At 44.4% G+C, this 26,127-nt stretch overlaps 1 protein-coding gene across 1 annotated transcript in view; it reads left to right on the plus strand.

Annotated features, from left to right (window-relative positions):
• The first annotated feature begins 3,674 nt into the window (after positions 1–3,674).
• LOC124513921 (RNA polymerase II elongation factor ELL2-like) overlaps positions 3,675–26,127 on the plus strand; it is a 100,035-nt gene continuing 77,582 nt past the window's right edge. Inside the window, exon 1 of the mRNA XM_047081961.1 lies at positions 3,675–3,745. Within this exon, the coding sequence (XP_046937917.1) occupies positions 3,675–3,745 (71 nt within the window). The remainder of the gene's footprint in view (positions 3,746–26,127) is intronic.

Genomic DNA, 26,127 nt, shown 5'->3' on the forward strand with positions numbered 1-26,127 from the left:
GTCGCACATAGCAACTAAAGAACTTTTGTCAGCATTCAGTGATTCATGCTTTCGTAACTTTGTATTTCTATAGGTATAGAGCTAATATATATGAAGTATAATATCGGTTCCTTACATGCTAATCTGTAAAGTGTGATACTAATTCTTTACATGAGCAAGGACAAGAACATTGTGTAAAGGGCAAACATAGCTAGTCTCCTGTAGCCTGGGAGTAAACTATGTCCTATGTAAGCTTAGAAGGACCCCAGAGTATAAGATGCTGAACTAGCGTTTATTTTGGGCTTTCCTAGGAGTGCAGTTTCTGTTCCCTAGATATTAGTACTGCTTTAAGCCACATTTGCTGAGTTACTAAGAAATAGAACTTCCTCTTAACTGCTTGTTTGAGCTTCTGTAAACCTGCTCGGCGTAATCACCCTGCCCCATTCTCGGGCAGCACATTCTGTTCGAACTAGATAGAAGACTAATGATTCAGCTCTTAACTAGGTAGAGTCAACAAGTTATATTCTAAAATTCTTCAGGATTGTGTAATTGGTGCTCACCCCTTCAAACTGCCACCCTTTGCAACTCGAGCAGTCAATACAACCTATATAAGACATTCCCAAAGCTTGTTCGGGGCCAGACTTTCGGGACCTGTTGTATTTTCCTGTCTGGCCCGGCCGTAATAAATTTGTTTTGATCCTGTTTTTGCTGTCCGGAGTTCATAAGCGATCGCGACCTACAACAATTGAACACTACAGTTGTGAAGAGTTTTATTTTTATAAAACGATTTAGTTACAATTTAAATTGAAAAAGTAGTAATTTTTATTAAAAACTTCCCCCAAAGTATAAAACTTTTTTGACCTAACTTTGATTTAAAAAGTTCGTATTTGTTAATCATAATTTATAGTTAAGTGTCATAAATTGCTTTGCATATTCATTTTATTTATTGGCATTTACTATTTTTTTAATTTAAATTTTAGCATATAGTGCAATATCAGTTTTAGGAGATGAACCCAACGACTCGTCACTTATGCGCAACACCCAGTGTTCATTACAACTGCCCTTCTTAGGACACTCCCATCTCCCGTCTAGCCCACCCCCCACCCACCTCCCTGGGTCATCCCTGTTTGTTCTCTATCGTTAAGAGTCTCTTGTGATGTTTCCCTGTGTACTTTTATAACTATGCAAACGCGTTGTAATTTTCGTGTTTAAAATAATTTACACTGTTGTAAAATATACTCAAAGTTTGCATACTTTGAGTACATGTGTATTTTTAATCCCTTACATTATTATTTTCAATGAACACAAATGATTCAAAAATCTTGATTGTAACAGCCTAATTAAAGATTATCCTGAAATAAGGGTGAGGAAAAGATATCACATTGAATAAATATATAATAGTTTATCAATTTAGTATATCTGTGTTTTGTTACTCATTCAAACATTGCCAGCCAATTAACAGGACATCTAGATCTGTGTAATATTTTAGTTGCCTGTTTAACAGGTTGATTTATATATTTTTTAAAAAATATTTTTTAATGTTTATTTATTTTTGAGAGAGAGAGACACACACACACAGAGTGTGACCAGAGAGGGGCAGAGAGAGAGGGAGACACAGAATCGGAAGCAGGCTCCAGGCTCGGAGCTGTCAGCACAGAGCCCGACGCGGGGCTTGAACCCACGAACCGCGAGATCATGACCTGAGCCGAAGTCGGATGCTTAACCCGCTGAGCCACCCAGGTGCCCCAGTCGATTTATATTTTTAAACTATTTGTATATATTGGCCTCTACTTGTATCTTTGCTCTAGAGTCCTGCAAGTAGCAGGCCTAACTACTATTAATTCCCTTTTACAGATGAGGAAAATGGGGCTTAGAAAGGCAAAGAAGAATTTCACCTAATTGGTGCTATGCTGATAAACAGGGTCTCCATAATGAATGAATGAATGAACGAACGAATGAATGAATGATTTTGAAAAGCTGTAACTTGTAGCATTTGAGGGTCTCTGTGATCCAAGTATTCTTGTCATGGTCGATTTCAAGCTACAATGTTTCTTTAACCAGCTCAAAAAATCCAAAAAATCTGATGGGGTCTCATAAATGGGTGCAAGCCAGCTCAAGGACGCCATTGCCAAGTCACGGAGCTAGTAGCTGATTGGAGCAGACATCTGTCCTTGGACTCCAGGGCAATGCCCACCTTCGGCCCCACTGCCCCCAGCCACGAATATATGCTCCTTGGTCTCAGTTTCCTGATCTGTGATTTACTAATTGGGAGGTGGCCTCACTAACCTACCAGTCCTGAGATCTCTTCACTTCTACACACCCACCTACTCTGAAGAAGGCTAAACACAAAATGCATTTGAATGCATAGCTAATGAACATGGTAAGTACATTTGAGATTTCATACTTGCTTCTGAAATGGTTGCACTCACAGTTCACTGAGCCTTTAAATAGGCATCATTTCAAGGCTGTGATGGCTCACCCATTATGGTTAAGTGACTTGCCTAAGGCTACCGGGGAAAATCTCTTTTAAATCAAAACCTCCATATGACATAAATCTGTATTGGGAGAGGCTCTAGAACCTAAGGCAGCAGGAAGAACACATTTTACTTTCAAATACATTCTTCTGGGGAAATAAAAAAAGGAGTGCAGGTTATCCAGGAAAAGAAAGAGAGTTCGCGCCCAAACTACTGTCGCAGCATCACTCTCTGGAACAAGGCTCCTTCTGTCCAGCTAATATTTCTGGCCCTTGAAGAAGAATCAACCCAATAAACCAGAACTTAAATTCTAAGGGAGTTGGTGTTGGAGCAGAGTCAAAGTGCCTCGTCTCGGGACTCTTTAAAGTAGTGACTTTTAGCCCTTAGGAAAGCTGCTTTACGCGAATTTCATTTGTTAGTTTCCTTTGTTTTTTTTTCGTTCCCGCTGACCCACTGGAAGGACACGGATGAGGACAAAATGAGAAAGGTGGTCCTGCTAGTCAACTGAAAAGAGGCAGGTGGCTTAGCTGTCTGAGAAGCAGATGCATGAAACACGATGCCTTTCCTAAAATGCCGAGAAGAGGCCCTTAGAAATCTGTCACCTGCTCAAATCCTGTGGCTGTGCGTAGTAGGACACCGAGGTCCTGAGCCAATGCAGGGCCTGGGGGACCGGTCCTGCCGCGCTCCAGGGGCCGGATATGGGTCATGGAACTGAAGCTCATTTTAGCAGTTTTCAGGGGCAGAAAGGAGAAGAATGCCAGGCGGACAGCTCTGCTGTGGAGCGAGTCTGAAGTGCAAGGCTGAGAGGTCATGAGAAAAGAGGATTCTAATTGGGAATACGCTTTTGGTGTTGGAATTCAGGGCAGTAGCTGGATCACTGGAGCGTTTTGGTGTGGCTGATGGACCCAAGAGCGTTCCGACCCTCGGAGTCTCTACCAAGCGATCATTGGACCTGTTCTCGAACACCTGGGAGCAAGCAATTACCTTCGGTAGTCGGCGCTCGGAGGGGCAGGGGAGAGGGAGGTTATTGCTTTGCTAGAGGTTGATCAAGTTAAGCCTTTTGTCTTATCTGTGAAAACGACCCACTGTCATTGAGGCCGGTAAGGAGATGTGAAAGCCCAACACGCCAGCGTAAACAGTGATTCGAACAGAGGGAGAAGGACTTGGCTGCGCGGTCAGGACGCAGCTCACTCTTGCTTGCAGGACGGATGTCCCGTGCCAATGCTGACGAGGAGACAGTGGAAGGCACACGGCCGAGCCCGTAAGAAATTCCATCCCGGCGAACGAGGCAGGTAAGTAAAGTCACGTTCCCTTCAGGCATTTCATTTGGAAGTTGGGTAGGATGATGTTTCGGCACCTTCTCAGTCCCGTGAGAGTCTGCAACTGGGTTGTTCCCTTCCGCCGCGACGGTGCGCAAACGCGGACGAGTAGTATGTTCGAAAACGGCAGTTTTCTTTATGAAGTCAGGGAGCTACAAACCATCAAAATACGTTTTCGAAAATCTGTATTCACAAACAATTTGGGATTTAACAATTGCAATTTCATGCAGCTGTGGGTTTTCCCATCTTCTCAGTAGGTCTTAAGCATTTATTGATCTACAAATTGCTTTTCAGCGGGCTTCCGGGCCCCTCTTAGGCCACAGTCACCCTTCCGGTACTGGCATTTGCCACAATGATCGACCTATATTTAATGGAAAGACGGTTATTTACCAGAAGTAGCCCTTCTTATAGCAGTAGCTTTGGAGTTGTGTTGAAATCCTTATCTCATTATTATTGTATCAAATGATTCTTTCGATGCCTCCTCTCAGAGGATGGGCGACATTGTTGAATTACAGTTCGTAAGCATTGGTCGTGTAAAATGCTTTACAATTAATAAAACATTTCAAATACCTAATCTTATCGGACGCGGGGGAGATACTATGATTTTCCTCTCCGCACGCATGAGAAAACGAGAACTGAGTGCAGAAAATTGCCTAAGGTCGCATAGCAAGTAACCTGTGGAGTTAGGACCCCAATCCGGGGCTTTGTATTCTCGGTCTGAGTTTTTCCCACCAGTCCGCTATACCTTCAGAAAGGCTTGGGTGCTCACCTTAGGGCTGTAGCCTATCGGGGGGCTGGGCTGAATTTTTTGTTGCCATTCACCTTGACTGCCGCTCTTGTACAGTTCTAAGGAGAAGCCAGCAACCAGTTCAGGGTTGCGGTCCTTCAACAAGAGGGTCACCCGTGCACTGTCGGGAACGCAGAAGAGAAACAGAGGCTATTGTCGTAGGGAGGCAGGTGCAGGCAGGCACCGCAGACCTGGGCGTGAAGGCACTTAGTGGGGAGTTTCTAGAGAATCAGGCTTCCAGGAAGGCACTTAAGAACAATCAGTTTGGTGTAACCAGTTAGATTATGTGATTTCCTTGACCTTCTTTCTCCTGGCACCTTTAATTCTTGTATGTGCGCCTCTGTCCGGGAGGCCGGGGGGGGGGGGGCGTCCGTGGGGGAGGGGGTGCTCTTCAAAGGAAAGTGCCTTCTGTTTCCCTGATGAAACCTTGACTGATAAGGGATTTTGGGTGAAAAGTGCTTTTCTCCCATCCTCCTCCTGCAGTTTGTAACATTTCCGGAACTATTTCTTTTCATAAGTGGTTTTCTTACATGTGAAACTAATATTTTAATTGTTAAAATTTTTTTTAACGTTTGTTTTTATTTTTGAGAGAGAGAGACAGAGTGTGAGTCAGGGAAGGGCAGAGAGAGAGAGAGGGAGACACAGAATCTGAGATGGGCTGCGGGCTCTGAGGTGTCAGCACAGAGCCCGACGCGGGCCTCGAACTCACGAACTGTGAGATCACAACCTAGGCTGAAGTCTGACGCTCAACCGACTGAGCCACCCAGGTGCCCTACTAATAATTTAATTGCAAAATATTTGGAAAATCAGCCATCTTTTTTTTTTTAATTTTTTTTTCAACGTTTTTTATTTATTTTTGGGACAGAGAGAGAGACAGAGCATGAACGGGGGAGGGTCAGAGAGAGAGGGAGACACAGAATCGGAAGCAGGCTCCAGGCTCTGAGCCGTCAGCCCAGAGCCCGACGCGGGGCTCGAACTCCCGGACCGCGAGATCGTGACCTGGCTGAAGTCGGACGCTTAACCGACTGCGCCACCCAGGCGCCCCATCAGCCATCTTTTTAATATATACGTTACTTCACAGAATTAAACCACACTCTATCCACTTACGTTCCTGTTGGTAAACATTTGGAATTTTAATTTCTACTTTTTATGTAAAAATTGTTTAAATGTTTGTTTTTGTGAGAGCATAAGCAGGGGAGGGGCAGAGAGAGGGAGACGGAGGATCCAAAGCGGGCTGTGCACTGACAGCAGAGAGCCGGATGTGTGGCTCGAACTCACGAACCGTGAGATCAGGCCCTGAGCTGACATCAAGAGTCGGACGCCTCACCGACTGAGCCACCCAGGTGCCCTTGTTCCTATTTTTTATTATGCTACAAACCACTCTGATACACATGTGCGTATCAATCTCTGAATTTTGTATTTTTCCTTAGCACGCGTTCCTGCCGGGAGTCATTTCTTCTGTCCCTTCGTTGCTCAAAACCCTTAGCCATTGCTTCCTGTGGGCCAGGCGGTGTGCGAGGCACGGGATGCCGTACTGGGACATACGTGAACTCCACCATAACGGAGTTCACGGGTTAGCCGGGAGTATCATACCGTCACTAGGCCAAGGGCAGCAACTGCTCGGGCCTTCGCGCAGAGGAATGTATAGTAGTAGGATGGAACTAGGAAGACTTCCTGGAGGAAGTGACACTCACTGACTTTACTTATTTATTTATTCATATTTATATTTGTATGTTTTTGACACTTACTGAGTTTAAACAACAGACAGGAATAAAGTAGAAAAACATGGCGGCACAAGCAAAAGCTTGGAAGGAACTGAAAGGAGTTATGATGCTGAGAGCAGAAGTCAGGAAAGGGAGCGCATGGCGCGGTGTTTGGAGCTCCTCCTCTGTGCCATCCAGCGTTCCACCGCGAGCTTTCTCCCTCTTGCAGTCCGACAAGCTTCCGTTTCCACTGGGCTGGCCCCTACTCGGTCTCTAAGACTCAGCTCAGGTTAGCTTCTCCTCCAGGAAGCTGTCCCCGATACCCCTCACCCAGTGGATGGGGTGCCCCCTCATTGTGCTTCTGGAGGATTTTCATATGTCTGAGCATTGAGGACGGTGCCTCGGCATTAGTAGTTTATATGTCTGCTTTTCTTCTTTTTAATGTTTATTTATTTTGAGAGAGAGAGAGAGAGAGAGAGAGAGAGAGAGAGAGAGAATATGAATGGGGGAGGGGCAGAGAGAGAGGGAGAGAGAGAAAATCCCAAACGGGCTCCATGCTGTCAGTGCAGAGCCTGACATGGGACTCGATCTCGTGAACCGTGAGATTATGACCTGAGCCAAAATCAAGAGTCACAGGCTTAACCAACTGAACCGCCCAGGTGCCCCTCATGTACGCTTTTCTACCGGTGGGCGAGCGTCCTCGGGATTGTGTTTTGTTTTATTCTTCTGTCACGTAGTGAGCACATAGGACGTGCCGTGTTTGTTGGACTGAACTGGATTCTGGCTGCACTACTTACCAATCTTAATGTGTTTGAGCAAATCAGTTAACCTCTTGGAGTGCCAATCCTTTAGTCTGGAACTCAGAGATATTTTCTGTCCTGCCCGCATTATATCACGAGGTTGTTATGCAGGTTACGTGAGATTAAAGACGAGATGCTTGTTTGATAGGAAGCATTATTAAGCCATGACTTATTATGACAAAATGATGGTTTTAATAAAAAGGTGGTATTTGTATGAGGCTTTTGGACTTTGGCAGGTGAAATGGTGGTGCCACTGTTGGTCAAAATACTCATGGATCTCACCGTGTGGCACTACCCATATCGGTTTATGATGACAGTATCTGAGGGTTTGAGGGTCTGCACCAGCCTTGAAGGCCATCGCGGTGGTACTTAGCGCGAGGCACCCAAGCAGCCTTGTGACTGTGCTTCCCTCCCCGTGGTCTGGGTGGCTTACATGGCACAGTGTTCAGGTCCTTCTAAATCAGTGCCCTTTCCTATGATTCCTGCAGCCGTGTTCTATATTCCGAAAGGGAAAGCGGGCCTTCTGCCAAGGGATTATAGCTATTTCAGCCAACCGCGAGCCTTTAAATAACCAGAGGTCTCACAGTCCCTGAGAGATTCCCTGGCTCATTCAACTTCCTAACCCCTTCTGTGAGTGCGTGTCAACGAGCCCTCTGGGGATACCGTCCCGGTCATTTACCTGCTTTGGTCCACTCTGAACCGCCATTACAAAGTGGAGCCCAGACCTGACGGCTCTCTCTTTCCTTGGGGCGATTACCCAGTGTCATCAGGGGACTCTCTCTTTATTCCCCCTCTGTCAACAGCGTCAGAGACATTTTAATCCCCAGGTTACGTAAGCTTTCGTTCCATTTCCCTTCAGGTCAGAGACTAAGGCTGATTCATCTCTGGAGCTGCTTTCTTGGGTCAATGTCTTTCATCCAGTAGGTGCTTGATAAATATTTGCTGAGTTGAATCACTGAAACACCAGGCTCGTTACTATTCAAATGCACTCTCTTTGCATACTATTCTGTACTGTTCCGGCACAAGGAGGCCAATACGGTGACTTTTTTTTTTTTCCAGTAATGAGGTTAAATGTACATCAAGCCAGACTCCCTTGCTAGTCTGCCTGCTTCGATGGCCAGTAGTTTGACGGCCAGTGTAGATAGGAAGAGTATTGAAAAGCTCATTAGCCCAAATGGGGATCACAAGTAGGTCAGGTTCAATATCATATGCCAACCTCCCTGATGTCTGTGCATTTCTGCTGGCAGGCTTAAAACTCACATGCCAAGAAAGGTCACCTTTTCTATCTAATACAAATATACCACCTTCAAGTAATCCGAGTCATTAAAAAGCAAGCTAGAAAAGAGTGCTAGAACAGCTCCTCCCGTAGACTTTGTCTTTTGACCAGATTCAGGATTCTTTAGAGGCAGACGGGACTCTATAAACTGTTTGGTTCCATTGCCTCATTTTACCCCCGGGTCACTCGGGGCTTGAGCGAGCACGGCACAAAAGGGTCAAGAACATGGACCCAGGAGTCCCACGCAAATCCCAGATCCAATACTCGCAAGCTGTGTGAGCTTGGGAAAGTCCCTTGAATTCTCTGATCCTTACTCTCAGGCCGGACGAGTGGTTAATGGGCCTGATACAGTGCCTGACGGGCACGGGCAGTGGGCACCCGGTGACAGGGACCTACCTGGTGGAAGTTAAAGAATCAGACATGTTTCAAAATATCAAAAGTGCCTTCTGTACACCTGGAACAGTACCGTATGTTGTGTGACCACAAAATCCGAACTTTGAATAATGAGTGGCATTTAAAATGCACGCACATTCCACACCAGGAGCCGTGAGGGCTTCCCCCGCCCAAAATGGAACTGGTTGTTTTCCGTAGTTGAGCACTAACTACCACTGGAATTGCTTAAGCAAAGGCCACACACACAGTTGCTAGCGATCCTGTCGTCTGGGTTGAATGGCTGAACAGATGTCTTTTTATATACTTGCAACTCCCAAGTAATGTAATCCTTACCTGGTGAAAGTAAGAACCCAGTGGAATCACCAAGGCAGCCATGTAATAGTTACCAAATGGCATCCGTGTTTCTCCGTGTCATAATATGTTCTCATTCATCTTATTTCTTGGTCTCCCGATAGCAGCGGACACAGGGATTGCTCTATACTGCCTGAAATAGCATCTTCACTGGACTTTTGGCACATCACTCTTGTGGGTTTCCTCTTACCCTTCTGACTGCTACTTCTCAGTCTCCCTTGCTAGATTCTCCTCCTCTTCCCAACTTGCAAACGTTGACGTGCCCAAGACTTGGTCCTTGGAGGCCTTCTGTTTTATGTGTGTAAGAATTTCCTGTGCCATCTCTCAGGATCATGGCTTTCCGTAATACCTATAGTCTGATGACTCCAAGATTTCTATCTCCTGCCAGATCCCTGTGTTCAGCTGCCAATTCACATACCCAGCTACTTACTGAATGTCTAAAACTCGACATCTACTAGACATCTCAAAATTATTGCGCCCCAAACTGTCTTAGTCTATTCAGGTTGCTGTAACAGAATACCATAGACTGGCTGGCTTATAAAACTGGGTCTATTTCTCATGCTTCTGAAGCCTGGAAAGTCCATGATCAGGCCACTGGCAGATTCGGTGTCTAATGAAAGTCTGCTTCCTGGTTCTGAGGCCGGCCATCGTCTCATTGTTGTCTCACAAGATGGAAGGGGAAAGGAGCTCTCTGGGGCCCTTTAAAGCAAGGACACTAACCCCATTCATGAGAGTTTCACTCTCCTGACCTGATAACCTCCCAAAGGCCCCACTTCCTAATACCATCACACTGGGGATTAGGTCCAATATAGGAATCCGGGGGGAACACAAACATTCAGTCTATAGCAAAACCCAAAGGCTTGACTTCTCAGCGGCCCCTGCTCCTTCCGCATCCTTCCCGATTTCAGTAAGTGATACTGCATCCTTTTAATCGCTTGGCCCAAACCCTTGGATTGTCCCTGTCTTCCTTCTCTCATACCCCCTATGCAGCCCATCAGCAAATCCCATCGGCTGTATCTTTATAATTTCTCTGCAATATTGCCACTTTGCACCATATCCCCTGCTTTGACTCCAAAGTCCTTCTAATAGCCTACCGAGCTCTACTCTGTCTGAGCCCCTTTCCCTCTGTGACCTCCTATCCTACTTCTGTCCCCCCTCGTTCTGCCCACTTGTGCCACGTTGGTGTCTTTTGCTATTACTCTCAGACAACATGCAAGTTCTTGCTCCCTGGCCCTCGTCTCGTATTTCCTGTTTTTTTCTTATTTACTCAAATGCCAGTGAGGCCTTCCCCAGCCACTCTGTCGACAATTGCCACTCCCGCGCCATCCCCGGCCTTCCCACCTTATTTTTCTCTGTGCGTCTCCTCTGCTAGAATGTAAGCTCCAAGAGGGCAGGGACTTGTGGCTATTTAGTACCCCATCCCCAGGGCCTAGGAGACTACCTGGCTTGCGGTAAATGTGCAAGGAATATTTATCCGGTGGAAGGCTATGTGAGTGAGGGTACAGAATTGGCTGGCTGCAGTAGAAACCCAGAGTAAGGGTGGCTGAAACAAGACGGAAGTTTGTTTTTCTTTCACATTACAGCCCAGGTATGAGGAGTTCGGGGTAGCTGTGGTGGTTTCACAGGGTCAGGGACTTGGGACTTGGGCTCTTCCTCTCTCACTGTTCTGTTATTTGCAGGGTACTGTGAGGTGCGAAGCAAAGAGGACTAGGGCAGGGGTGCCCCTTTCACTCACGTCCCATTGGGTATAACTTCGTCACGCTGTCCCACCGAGCCTGGGAAGAGGCCGGGGCCTGTGGCCTTTTCTTCTGGGAAGCCCTGTGCACAGCTCAGTCCAAGGTTCTGCTAGTAAAGAAAAGGCAAGAAGAGATATTGGGGACCAACTAGCAGCCTCTAAGTCTTTGCTCCTGCACCCCAGCGAGGATGTGAGATAGACAGCCAAATTAACATTTCCTCCATTTTGGTGGGTACATGGGTATTTGTTATTCCTTTTTGTTCTTTTCTGTATCCTGGAACATTCCAGATTGACTAATAAATAAATATTTTAAAGGCAAAAAGACACTCCTATTGGAGCGTAAAGCATTACTCTTGACCTGGGTACGAAAGAGATTCCTGGCCACGTGGCCCCCGGCCTGTGGTGTTAGGCCGACGTCGGTGGGACAGCCAGCATTTTTTATCTCTGGAAACAAACAGTGAGTCACCGTCCAGACTTCAGCATCCTATGATTTGCCTTCCTCTCCCTGCCTTTTCTGTCTCACATGATGTCGCCCTCCCTCCCCAAGCATCCCCTTCCAGAATGTTCTTCTAGAAGCAGATGCTGTCTGTCTCCCAGATGGAGCCTGGGCAGGCCCTCTGCTCCACCTTCCCCGACACCAGGCGGCATTTTCCTTCACGGGTTTAAAGCCCTTTTGTGATCCTCTATTTTCTTTCATCTCTGTCCTCTGAAATGTGTTTTGATAAAAGCATCTTGCCTTGTTTCCTAGAAATAGTTGAATGGCTCCGACGCTCCCTATTCACTTTAACTTCAGCCTGTTCCCAGCTAATTGATGTCATCATTCAAAAACGAATGTGTTTGAAAAGATACATATGTGTGTAGGAGGGATGGCAATTGTGATTTAAAATATCTACACCTAGTCAGAAACACAGCATTATATTAAATCGGAATGGAACAAGTTGGCCAAACAGCTGAAATTCCCGAGAGAGATTATCATAATTTCGCGAAGCACATGACGGTCACTGCAGTCGTTTACCACCGGCACCACGAATCCCCAACGAAATGGTTTTCATGGGTGCGTATTTTCCGTATTCATTATTTCTTATCATTCCAGCTCGTTTTAATTGTGGTGGGGGAAGGCGCATATATGGTGGTGAATATAGAATGCTCGAAAAAACCACAAAAACCGAAAGGCAGAAACAAAAACCCAGCTCATACACAGGGGTCAGCAATGTGCCGACAGCTGCGTTTTTAACCAGAATGTCAAGTTACCCTGGTAGTTGTATTTTCCTCTATGCCTACAGATGAAGGAGGACCCGCTGACCAGATCTGCAAAAGCTTCCGAACATGCGCTGTCATTCACCTCTTGCCAAACCCTGTCCTTCCTGCCTGCTTTCGTAAACCAGTAAAACCCCCCTTGCGTGGCTTCGTGTAGCTTCGGGAGATCCGTCGTTTGCTACCAAGAGAACCTTGATGACTGAATCACTGTAATCGCGGCCACAAGCAACCAAAGGAGGGAAAGAATTTGATTTTGTGTCTCAGCAATCAAGGGGGCGCAGGAAAATTTCCATTCCCTGATAGTTTGTAAGTACAAAGAAATTTCACTGTTTTGTGATGCTTGATGTTCGTGGCCTTCCGTGTGAACTAATCCTGGAGAAATACACTGGAAAAAGTTATTCTTTTAACGATCTTTTGAAAATATTAAGCCCTCTTTGCATCTTGTTCCAGGGTGCTGACCAGGCATCCTCACTCCGTGCCCTCCTGCTGCCGCTAACGCTACCGTGTTGGCTCTCTTGCCTTGTTCTGCTACTGTGTGTGTGTGTGTGTGTGTGTGTACGTACTTGCGTGAGCAAGAAGGAAGGGATCTGCTGATTTGCAACGGCATTTATCATGTTTCCCTGCTTTTTACCCCATGGGGGTCCTCAGTCCTTTTTGTGTTCGGACATGTGCTTCTACCCTGGACGAAAGGAGCCTATTTTTTTTTTTTTTTGAGTCCATTTATTTATTTTGAGAGAGAGATGGGGAGAGCGAGCAGGGGAGGGGCAGAGAGAGAGGGAGAAAGACGACCCTAAGAAGGCTCCGCCCCATCAGCACGGAACCCGATGTGGGACTTGAACACTCGAACCTCTAGATCATGACCTGAGCCGAAACGAAGAGTCCGACACAACCGACTGAGTCACCCAGGTGCCTTGGAATTGATTTTTTTTTTTTTTTTGCAGTGTGGGGGGAAGGGGACAGGGGACCAAAGTGACTTAATCCTTCCGCGAATGAGGGAGGTTGCATCTTTTTGAGCTTTCCCATGATGGAAGTTGCCTGAGATGTAATGAACCTGTTACTTCACAGAGCTGCAGCCTATCTCCAAACTAACAGCGGACACTTATTCATCATGTACTCACCGTGCCCCTGTGCATTTCTTTTGGCTCCCTGCTCCCCTCACGCGAGGAGCAGGGTGTCAAGCAGGAGCAAGACGTTGCAAGAGAAAAGGGAAATAGTCCAGCAAGGCTCTGGTTCAGTTCCGCAAATATCTCCTTCTAATCCAGATCGGAAAGTAAATTTGCTTTTGGCATCCATCCTCAAGTTCTTTTCTCCTTGCTCAGGCTTTCCCTGTGAAATTTGGGAAAGCTTCTAATAACATCTTGTGGCTCGGAGATGATAATGACACATGATGTGGGGCTCGTAATCCACGATGAGGCTACTGCGTGCACAATTTCCTTATTCAAAAGTAGCATCAATGGACGGAAATGTTTCTCCGCAGAGGCTTTAGAGAAACTGGAAGAAAGTGGTGAAACAGCAGGGCAGTTCTTCCATTTTTTTAAATATCTGCCAGTAGTGTTTGACTTCTGCCTTACACGTTCCATATGCTTGTAAATATTTTGACGATGTGGATTCTTTAAGTGATACATTTTTTTAAGTCGGCGCAAATGTAATACGTTTGGAAATTTTCAAAACCATGTTAATATACCTATTTGCAGTTTTATTTTCCTTTGATAAGCACAGAATGGGTTTCTCTGCAATATCATACGATTGGATGTGATTTATACGTACTGAGCTTGGGCACATTCTGAAGTATAAGGTGAACACAAAGCTTTCATTTTATAGAACAATACCGTGCGCACGTCAGTTGGAACGTTAATTTTACCGTTTACGAGCGAAGGCGTGCCTCGTTGTAAAGAAAATGAATACTTGCTTTTGCCATTGCATTTGAAACTCGTTCTTGATTTCTGGAGAAAATAGACGCCGCGTTCGAGGCTTTGATGTGTATTTATTTACCTCCTTTGGTCAATTTTCCTAACGTTTACCATGATATATCGGTAGCTCTGACTAAAGCGTGGCAGATAAATCGTCGAGGGTCAGAGGCTGACGAGCGGGCAGTAAAATGGCATCGGATGAGCAAGGCCGGCCTTTGAGAAACTTGAGAAGTGGCCTCCGGAGCGCCCCCCTTTCTTATGGCCGCTGTCGCCGATCTGCCCCAGGTTTCTAGTTTTCCCCCGGCCCCGCGAAAACCTGACGGTTGACGTGGCATCCGGAGGCCAGTGTGATGTGACCCTGCGGGATTTCTGTCCTCACTCCTATTGCCTATCTTACCTCGTTCCCAAACCTGTTTTTACGAGTCCCCGTTTCTTTCTGTTCCCTTCCAGTCCGTCGCTGCCTACAACCCAGCATGACGCGGAGGCAGCAAATTTGTTCTACTGACTCTAAACTCCTGAGTCACAAGCTTGTTTCCAACCTCCAGAAATCAATCGCAAATGGAAAGACTAAGAGGGGATGACTTATTATTAGGTCGGTGATAAACAGATTTTTACAGGCTTTGGTTTTGTCTGTGTACCAGTTCTATTCTCTCTCCAGCAAATTATAGAGCTTTTCTGTGCTGAGCAAAAAGGGTATATTGTTCTTACTTAGACACTTTTACTTTTAACCAGAAACCCAGCTCAAAATAGGCTCTTAGAGAAGCCTGCTTGAACTATTCATGAAAAAGACAGACTCAAGAACATCTTCATGTGTATTTATCTCTCCCTACTTCCATTATTCTATATGGGAGCCGGTTGGAGACATTTCTTGACACTTTAACAATGTGCCTTTGACATGGGCTTGGCTTTGTCACCCCAACACAGTTACTTTCTAATGGGAGAATTTTTCTCCATTGCTCATGCTATTAACTGCCCGTCTTCAAACAAAATGTCCGTTGACTGCAGAAAATGGGGGCTTGGGTTATGATGAGAAAGAAAACGAGCTGCTGACATCCAGAAGCTAGACTTGTACGATCACTATGTATGTCTCGTTGCCACGAGACAGTCTGGCACTCACTGCCGGGCCTTGGCGTTCTCTTGTTGAACATAAACAATATCACAAAACATCAGTGCCCAACAAGGCCGCTCTGTGACCGTGATGTGGATCAAGACAGAAAGGCTACTCCACGGTCATGTCTGAATGTGGACGAACCATGAGCCACGGAATACCAATCGTTCCACCATCCCGTCTGATAGGAGTGACTGATGCTTCTTTACCATTCACACCTGCAGCCCAACTCTGGTCTGCCCTCCCCATAGAGAAGATTTAGTAAAATAGCCAATCATAAAACGATCCCACTTCCTGATAGCATCCGATCCACAAAGCTCTGCTTTTTAAGAGCCTCCCCAGAATCACCCAACATAAGCCCAAACCCTCCTTGCGAGGGTTGTGACCAATGAACACAGCTTGTTTAACTAATGGTGTGTTCCTGGGGGTCTTAGGTTTAGAGGGCGTTGACAGAAACGGATGTTCCACTGAGATTCAGCTGATGTACTCTCTTCTTTGGATGAGGACCCTCGACTCAGGAAAACCGCACATATCTGCGATCCCTTGTGTTTCTCTCTGCTTGATAAGTTACCCCGTCTGTGGCCGAAGGCTACGTTCATGCCGAATTGAGCCCCAATATTTCACTGAGGCCCATCAGCATTGGGCTTATTTTGTTTCCTTGGAGTAAGGTCTCTTGGGATATCGTTGTTACCCAATCAGTTTTGTATTATTCCTTGGTAAAATTGTTTCAGAGCCTTCTAATACCTCCTCTTATGGCTTATGTGCTGTTCTAGTGTCTCGAATGTTGTTTGGCCACAAGAAGAAAACTCTATAGGGAGAAGGCAAGTACTGTCCAACGAGTCATCCAGGACCTGGTCCTGGGGACTGAGGAGTTCAGAAGGTGTCCTCAGGCAAGTGTGATTTGGACAAACATTGTTATGGACACCATTTCAGAACCTTAAAAGGACTTCCTTTTCTGTTCTGCCTTTGTGTCCCAGGCAACTGCCCTGTTTAGTTTCATCCACCCAGAATCAGGAGGTTTTGTTTGGCCCCCAAGTGGTGACGATCAACCTTTGGCCAAACACCAGAGACCCCAAGTTACGCAAGCATCATTCTTATAGATTGTTCAGTTCTCACAGGGGTACGAACCTTCCACAAGGTCATACCCCTTTTACAGGCCGACACCTGCTTCTGTCATGTTTTCTCACTATAGCGCTAAATTGTATGTTTGTTTTTCTAACTGGAACAATTTCAACAGCGACAATTTGGAATAGCAATGCCACTTTGGGGAGCTTTTGACATGAACAACGTTGTTCATTTGAGGGGTACCTTAGAACAAAAAGCAAACCCCCCTGAGAAGATTGTCTTGCTTGTCTCAAACAAACAAATTTTAAATTAGTTTAAATATTAAATAAGCTTTATTTACCATTTAAATCCTGGGAAGTTTGTCATAACCTTAGGAAGTTATTATAAAGCACCTCCTAAATAGGATTACAAATCATTATAAATCTTAAGATTTTATTTTTTTAACCAACGTGGCAATAAAAGATGCTAAAGGCAAATGTATAGCATTATATATTTGTTAGCAAAGTCTAGTTCCTTTAACATTGAGAAGTTTTACCTAAGCAGTCAAAGACCTGATAAAGATGAAACCTAAAGCTTTGGTTTTTTGGCAAAGAGAAAAAAAAAATAAAACCTTTGTTTACATTGTCTTATCAAGAGTAGAACAGTTGAAGAAAGCTTTGTTTTTTTTTTTAATTTTTTTTTAACTTTTATTTATTTTTGAGACAGAGAGAGACAGAGCATGAACGGGGGAGGGGCAGAGAGAGAGGGAGACACAGAATCCGAAGCAGGCTCCAGGCTCTGAGCTGTCAGCCCAGAGCCCGACGCGACGCTCGAACTCACGGACGGCGAGATCGTGACCTGAGCTGAAGTCGGACGCTCAACCGACTGAGCCACCCAGGCACCCCCAAGAATAAAGTTTTTTAATTTAAAAGACACGTCTATCTTAATATTTTATCTGTGTCCCCTTAAAAGTTTACCATTGCTAATTTTTACCGTGGAACCAGTGAGGAAATTTAAAGTTTAAGGAGGCATTTTTTTTGCCTTTGACAGCAGACCTTCTCACCTCCCAGAAGAGGTGAGGTGTCTGTGCCCAGAGGCCTGAAGGCAGACAGAGGCACAGAGGGCAGAGTTCACATGGTCCTAGAGCCTGTCAGCTCAGATAGACGAGCAGATACCGGTTTCTGTTTTGTTTTGTATTATTTGTTTTGTTTTGTTTTGTGTTTGTTTTCTTTTTTTTTTTTTTTTAAATTTTTTTTTCAACGTTTATTTATTTTTGGGACAGAGAGAGACAGAGCATGAACGGGGGAGGGGCAGAGAGAGAGGGAGACACAGAATCGGAAACAGGCTCCAGGCTCTGAGCCATCAGCCCAGAGCCTGACGCGGGGCTCGAACTCACGGACCGCGAGATCGTGACCTGGCTGAAGTCGGACGCTTAACCGACTGCGCCACCCAGGCGCCCCTTGTTTTTGTTTTCCATTCGTGGAATTAGGCAGTCCATGTCGGGCCAGAGAAGACAGGGGAGTTCCCCGAAACAGAAGGAGTTTCGGCAGCTGCTTGGGAATATTCCTTAAAATCTCTATGTATTTCCCTGATGAGGAGTAACATTGGAAATGATGTGGAGGAATGGGAACCCTCTTGCCCTGTTGGTGGGAATGCAAACTGGTGCAGCCGCTCTGGAAAGCAGTGTGGAGGTTCCTCAAAAAATCAAAAATAGATCTACCCTATGACCCAGCAATAGCACTGCTAGGAATTTACCCAACGGATAGAGGAGTGCTGATGCAGAGGGGCACTTGTACCCCAATGTTTATAGCAGCGCTTTCAACAATAGCCTAAGTATGGAAAGAACATAAATGTCCATCAACTGACGAATGGATAAAGAAATTGTGGTTTATATACACAATGGAGTACTACGTGGCAATGAGAAAGAACGAAATATGGCCCTTTGTAGCAACGTGGACGGAACTGGAGAGTGTGATGCTAAGTGAAATAAGTCAAACAGAGAAAGACAGATACCATATGGTTTCACTCTTATGTGGATCCTGAGAAACTTAACAGAAACCCATGGGGAAGGGGAAGGAAAAAAAAAGTTAGAGAGGGAAGGGCCCAAACCATAAGAGACTCTTAAAAACTGAGAATGAACTGAGGGTTGATGGGGGGTGGGAGGGAAGGGAAAGTGGGTGATGGGCATTGAGGACGGCACCTGTGGGGATGAGCACGAGGTGTTGGCTGGAAACCAACTGGACAATAAATTATATAACAGATAATAAACAAAATAAATAAATAAAATCTCTATCCTGAGGTAGACTGACCAGGGACAATTATCTCTAATCATCATTTGTGGGTGGCAGAGGAGGCCATTCTGGTAAACTATTTTCCTCAGGTGTTATAGCTTTGATTCCTTCAGAAGAAGACTCATCCTCAAAACTATCGGATGGTAAAAGCTGACTCATCTCCTTCTTGATGAGTTTTTAATTTATATGAACTTCTGTTTTGTTCTGAGTCAGACTGTAAAGGCTGTAAATCCATCTCAATTAAAGAGCATAAAGACCGAGCTTTTAAAGAAATGGTATCTCCATTTTGATGAGGGCATCCAAGCGTTTTCATAATCAATCTCCATTGTTTAAAAGATTTTTTTCCAGAAAGGGTAAACCAAAAGCACTGTGTTTTAACTTAGTACCAGAGCTCATCAAAAGTTCCCCTTTTCACTTTTGCTCCTGAACTTCGCATTAACGTGCGAATTAATTTAGAGGAAGCTTCATGGTCATGAGATCGGGAGTTTCCCATACTGCACTATCCCCTAGCGGGACTCACCTGTCCTCTGGCTCCGCTTTGGTCCTCTGCAACTGGAAACCTAGAATAGTCTCCAAGACTGCCGCGCCGTATCCTGCCAACTACTCCAAATGTTGCGGGGAGTGTGGCCGGAGTCGCAAAAGATGACAAAATGCAAACAAGATGCAGTTAAGTGAAGGTCCTCATACTGGCGTCGGAATGAGGCCCCGACTCCAGGATGCAGCCTCTTTTTATTAGGATAACTGCTAAAGACTTACGTGCGTAAAGTCAGCCAAGCAAGTGTAGTCATCAACTTCATGGTTTTGCTTTTCAAGGTTGAATTTCAGGGTAACTGTTTTTTTATGACACTAGGAAGGGTCAGGTGTGAAGGAGGAGCCGGCCCTGGACAATGCTAATGGCCCTGGGTGCTCCTTAGGAGCCGCGGCCACCGTGTCCAGCTGGGTCAACATGTCCCAAGGCCTTGCACCTTCTCGAGCCCTTCCCTTTTGAAGTCTTCTCCTTTGATGCTTCTCTCCTGCATCTCCCACTTACTTTATCATCAAGAGTTTGAAGAGATGGTAGGTGCCAGTGAAAGAATATGAGATGGATCAGCCAATGAGACAGAAGGAAGATTAGAAGTTTGGTGTCCTGGTAGCCAATGGAAAAAGTATTTTGAATTGAAACAAGTAACAACTGCGTTAAATGCCGGTGATGAGGCAGCAAGGTTGAAGACTGAGAAATGGCCGGGGGATTTAGCCACATGAAGGGCATTGTTGACCACGAAGAGAGCAATTTCAGTGTAATGGTGGGGGCAAATGCCAGATTCGGGTGTGTCAGGAGAAAACTTAACTCCTCTTTTAGGTATGGACTTCTGGAATTGGAAATGAATGGTGAGTCCAAACTTTTCTGGAGATTAATGGTGGTTGGAAGGAGAATAGTGGGGCAGTAACTGGAGGTAGAAATGTGGTCCAGAGAAATTTTTGTTGCTGGGGCGCCTGGGTGGCTCAGTCGGGGAAACGTCTGACTTCAGCTCAGGTCACGATCTCACAGTTTATCAGTTCGAGCCCCGCGTCGGGCTCTGTGTTGACAGCTTGGAGCCCGGACCCTGCTTTGGATTCTGTATCTCCTCTCTCTCTCTGCCCCTCCCCTACTTGCACTCTCTCTCTCTCTCTTTCTCTCTCTCTCAAAAATAAATGAACATTAAAAATAATTTTAAAAAGTCTTTACTGATACAGGGAGGGTACATTTTATAAGGGAGATTTACTTCCCGCAGTCAGGGGAACAGAAAAGGCTCTGAGTGTCCTTCCCTGCACAGGCTGTCTCTTGAGTAACTTTTACTTAAAAGAATCAATATGCCAAAGTGGCACATTTTGGCGTGGCCTGCTCTTGGCCCGCTACAATAGCCATATGTAAAAATACATTGCACGCTTTACTAATAGCTTTCTTCAACCTCACCTTCCCTAACCTTTATGTGTTGAGCATTCCAGAATAAGATCATGTATGAAAACATTCTGTACACTCTAAAAGCACACTGCAAAATTAAAGTTTCACTATTATTGAGATGCACTTATGATTTCCCGCCACGTCTGAAATCCTTGAGAGGAAGTTCTTCATGAAACACTGGAAATTTCCAGGCACAGCAATTTTATTTTTGTTTGTTTGCTTGTTTTTAAGGGTTTATTTAAATTCCAGTTAAGGTACAGTATAATATTAGTGTCAGGTGTACAATATAATGTTTCAACACTTCCATACATCAGCCAGTGCTCATCACAGCAAGTGCCCTCCTTAATCCCATCACCTATTTCACCCATTCCCCACCCACCTCCCTCTGGGAACCATCAGTTTGTTCTCTATAGTTAAGAGTCTGTTTTTTGGTTTGTCTCTCCCACCCCACCCCTTTTGCTTGTTTGTTTGCCTCTTTTTTAAAAAATACTTTTGGGGCGCCTGGGTGGCTCAGTCGGTTAAGCGTCCAACTTCAGCTCAGGTCACGATCTCGCGGTCCGTGAGTTCGAGCCCCGCGTCGGGCTCTGGGCTGATGGCTCAGAGCCTGGAGCCTGTTTCGGATTCTGTGTCTCCCTCTCTCTGTGACCCTCTCCCATTCATGCTCTGTCTCTCTCTGTCTCAAAAATAAATAAATGTAAAAAAAAATTAAAAAAAAATATTTTTAATGTGTATTTATTTTTGAGAGCGAGAGAGACAGAACATGAGTGGGAGAGGGGCAGAGAGAGAGGGAGACACAGAAATGGAAGCAGGTCAGCACAGTGCCCAACGTGGGGCTCGAACTCAAGAACTGTGAGATAATGGCCTGAGGCAAAGTCAGACACTTAACTGCCTGAGCCACCCAGGCGCCCCTGTTTGTTTCTTCTTGAAAAAAGTTTATTTATTTTGAGAGAGAGAGAGAGAGAGAGAGAGAGAGAGATAGTGCAAATGGGGGAGGGGCAGAGAGAGAGAGAGGGAGACAAGGAATCAGAAGCAGGCTTCTTGCTGTCAGTGAAGGGCCTGAATCGGGCTTGAACTCACGAACCGTCAGCCACGGCAATTTTGAATTGGAAACCTTAAATGTTGAAAGTCTTTGGATGTGCGATCGCTCAGATGAGTGCAACCCAAGTCAAGGATGATCAGAGGTGGAAAAGCTTTTGGATGAGACTGTTTGCAAGCACTGCTCTGTGAGCAAGAATGGCATGGAGGTGACTGTAGGCTCTGGACGGGTGTTGCTTAAGTGTCCTGTGAATAGGACTTGAATAGTCTTCAGAGTCTGACTTCATTTCTTTTTTCTTTTTTTAATGTTTATTTATTTATTTCCGAGAGAGAGCACAAGTGGGAGAGAGGCAGAGAGAGAGAAAGAGAGAGGGAGAGAGAGAGAGAGAGAGAGAGACAGAGGATCCGAAGCAGGCTCCAGGCTCCTAGCTGTCAGCACAGAGCCTAACGTGGGGCTCGAACACACAAACCATGAGATCATGGCCTGAGTTGAAGTCCAACGCTCAACTGACTGAACCACCCAGGCACCCCGACTTCATTTCCTTTAAAATTTTTTAAAATGTTTATTCATTTTTGAGAGAGAGAGAGAGACAGAGACAGAGTGTGAACAGGAGAGGAGTGGGGGCGGGGGACAAAGAATCTGAAGCAGGCTCTAAGCCCTAAGCTGTCAGCACAGAGCCCGACGTGGGGCTCGCACCCATGAACCATGAGATCATGACCTGAGCCGAAGTCGGACGCTTAACCGACTGAGCCACCCCGGGCTCCCCTGTATTTCCTTTTAATAACAGCACCACAGGTATCAGCTACTAGTCATTGGGCAACTGGTTCTAGAACTCTTTCATCAGATGCTGAAACTCTCTTCTTCTTTACCTCTTTAGGATATGATTTCCGGCCCTACAACAACTTGTGAACATCCCGCTGGCTCTTCAAAGATCCGCTAAATGTCATCTTCTCCCTAAACAGGGATATTATCTGTGCATTTGACATATAGCTATTTCATTTAATCCTCTCTTTACAGGTGAGGAGATCAAAGATCATGCGATTGAGTGACTAGGACAGTGATTTGCACATACTATACATTTCATATTTTTCCCTTTGTATCTTAAATTTATTTTTAATTTGGGTGTAGTTGACACATAATATTACATTAGTTTCAGATGTCCAACTTAGTGATTTGACAAATTTATACGTTATGCTATATTCACCGTGAGTATAGGTATCATTTGTCCCATTATATCGCTATTATAATATCACTGTCTGCCTTATGCTGTTTTTATTCCCATGACTTAACCCATCCCATAACTGGAGGCCTGTATCTCCCTCTCCCCTTCATCCATTTTGCCCAACCCCCACTCCTATCCACTCTGGCAAACATCAGTTCTCTGTATTTATAGTTTTGATTCCGCTTTTCACTTTTTCTGCTATTCAATTATTCATTTTTTTAGATTTCAGTTACGAGTGGAATCATATGGTAGTTGTCTTTCTCAGTCTGACGTATTTCACTTAGCATAATACCTTCTAGGTCCATCCGTGTTTTCTTACATGGCACGATCTCAGCCTTTTCACGGCTAGGTAATATTCCCGCGTGTGTGTATCACATTTCCCTTATCCATTGATCTATGGGTGGGCATTTAGGTTGCTTCCATGTCCGGGCTACTGAAAATAATGCTGCAGTAAACATAGGGGTGCATATATCTTTTCAAGTTAGTGTTTTCATTTTCCCTGGGTAAATACCCCGTAGTGGAATTATTAGATCATATGGTATTTTTATCTTTAATTTTTTGAGCAACCTCCATATTGTTTTTCACAGTAGTTGTACCATTTTATGTTCCTACTGACAGTGAGCGAACGTTCCTTTTTCTCCACATCCTGGTCGAAACTTGTTTTTTGTGCGCTTGATTTTAGCCATTCTGACAGATGCGAGGTCATAATCTCATTGTTGTTTTGATTTGCCTTTCCCTGACCATTGGTGATGTTGAGCATCTTTTCATGTGTATGTTGGCTGTTTGTATGTCTTCTTTGGAAAAATGCCTGTCAGGTGCTCTGCCCGTGTTTTAAATCGGATTTGTTTTTTGTTTGTTTTTGTTTGGTTGCTTGTTTTTTTGGTGTTGAGTTGTATCAGTTCTTTGTATATTTTGGATCTTAACCCCTGATCGCATGTATCATTTACAAATATCTTCACCCATTCAGTAGGTAGCCTTTTTGTAAGGTTTCCTTTGCTGTGTAAAAGCTTTCTATTTTGATGTAGTCCCAATAGTTTATTTTTGCTTTTGTTTCCCTTGCTTTAGGAGACATATCTAGAAGAATTTCGCCATGGTTGATGTCAGAGAAATTACTGCCTGTGTTCTCGTCTAGGATTTTTGGGTCTCACATTTAGGTCTTTGATCCATATTGACTTTTTTTGTGTATGGTGGTAAGAAAGTGGCAAGAAAGCCAGTTTCATTGTTTTACAAGTAGCTGTCCAATTTCCCAGCACCGTTTATTGAAAAGACTGCTTTCCTCCATTGTAGATTCTTGGCTTCTTTGTCATAGATGAACTGACCATATAAATGTGGGTTTATTTCTGGGGTCTGTATTCTATTCCATTGATCTGTGTGTCCATTTTTGTGCCAGCACCATACTGTTTTGATTACTGCAGCTCTATAGTATATCTTGAAATCTGGAATTGTGATACCTTAAGGTCTGTCTTCTTTCTCAGGATTGCTTTGGCTATTTGAAGTCTTCTGTGGTTTCTTACAAATTTTAGTATTATTTGCTTTAGTTTTGTGAGAAGTGTTGTTGGGATTGCATTGAATTTGTAGATTGCTTTGTGTCCTTTTCAACTTCTTTTATCAGTGTTTTATAGTTTTCAGAGTACAAGTCTTTCACTTCTTTGGTTAAGTTCATTACTAGATATTTTATTCATTTTGGTGTAATTGTAAGTGGTGTTTTTAAAAAATTTCTGTAATTTCGCTGTTACTGTTTAGAAATGCTACCAATTTCTGGGTATTAATTTTGTATGCTGCTACTTTACTGTATCCTTGTTTTTACTTCTAGTAATTTTTTAGTTGAGGTTTTAGGATTTTCTATATATAATATATCATCTGTAAATGGTGACAGTTTAAGTTCTTCTTAATCAGTATGGATGCCTCTTATTTCTTTTTTCTTTTCATTTCTTTTTCTTGTCTGGTTGCTGTGGCTCGGCCTTCCATTACTATGTTGAATAAAAGTGGTGAGGGTGGACATTCTTCTATTGTTCCTGACCTTAGAGGAGAAGCTCTCAGTTTTTCACCATTAAGGATGATGTTAGCTGGGAGTTTTTCATATATGGCCTTTGTTATGTTCCCTCGAATCCCATTTTGTTTAGAGTTTTCGTCATGAATTGATGTTGAATCTTGTCAAATGCTTTTATGCATCCATTGACGTGATGTTTGCCTTTTGGTTTGTTGATGTGGTGTATAACATTGATTGATTTGCAAATATTGAACCATGCTTGCATCCTGAGAATAAATCCCATCTGATTGTGGTGAATGAGCTTTTTAATGTGTTGTGTGCAGTTTGCTGATATTTCGTTGAGGATTTTTGCATCTGTGTTCATCAGGGTTATAGACCTGTAGTTTTCATGGTTTTGTGGTGTCTTTGTCTGGTTTTGGAAACGGGGTAATGCTTGCCTTATGGAATGAATTTGGAAGCTTTCTTCCCTCTTCTATTTTTTGGAATAGTTTGAGGAGAATAGGTATTGACTCTTTATTTTTATTTATTTATTTATTTATTTTTTAAAGTTTTTAACGTTTATTTATTTTTGGGACAGAGAGAGACAGAGCATGAACGGGGGAGGGGCAGAGAGAGAGGGAGACACAGAATCGGAAACCGGCTCCAGGCTCCGAGCCATCAGCCCAGAGCCCGACGCGGGGCTCGAACTCCCGGACCGCGAGATCGTGGCCTGGCTGAAGTCGGACGCTTAACCGACTGCGCCACCCAGGCGCCCCAGGTATTGACTGTTTAAATATCTGGTAGAATTCACCTGTGAATCCATCTGGTCCTGGGCTTTTATTTTTTGGTCGTTTTTTTGGATAACCAGTTCAATTTTGTTACTTGTAATCAATCTGTTCAGATTTTCTATTTCTTCCTGATTCAGTTTTGGAAGATTGTATGTTTCTAGAAATGGATCCATTTCTTCTAGGTTGTCCAGTTTGTTGGCAACAGTTTTTCATAGTGTTTGTATTTTCATTTGTATTTGTGATGTCAGTTGTTACTTCTCCTCCCTCATTTTTGATTTTATTTATTTGGGCCCTTTCTCTTTTTTTCTTAGTGAGTCTAGCTAAGGGCCTGTCAGTTTGTTTATCTTTTCAAAGAACCAGCTCTTGCTTTTGTTGATATTTTTCTATTGCTTTTCGTCTCTATACTGTTTATTTCTGCTCTGATCCTTTTTAAAGTTTATTTATTTATTTTGAGAGAGAGAGAATGCACAAGTGGGGAGGAGGGGCAGAGAGACAGGAGAGAGAAAATCCTAAGCAGGATCTACATTGTCAGCACAGAGCGACATAGGGCTTGATCTCACGAACTGTGAGATCATGACCTTAGCCAAAAGCAAGAGTCAGACGATCATCTGGCTGAACGACCCAGGCACCCCTGTCTGGGGAAACTCTATCTCTTCTTCAAATCTGAATGATAACCTTGCTGGGTAGAGTATTCTTGGTTCCATGTGTTTTCTTTTCAGCACTTTGAATATGTCATGCAACTCCCTTCTGGCTTGCAAAATTTC

Source organism: Lynx rufus, unplaced genomic scaffold, assembly GCF_022079265.1.
Source record: "Lynx rufus isolate CCGP_SWC_20201006 ecotype Redwood Valley unplaced genomic scaffold, mLynRuf1.p SCAF_19, whole genome shotgun sequence".
NCBI classification, from domain to species: Eukaryota; Metazoa; Chordata; class Mammalia; order Carnivora; family Felidae; genus Lynx; species Lynx rufus.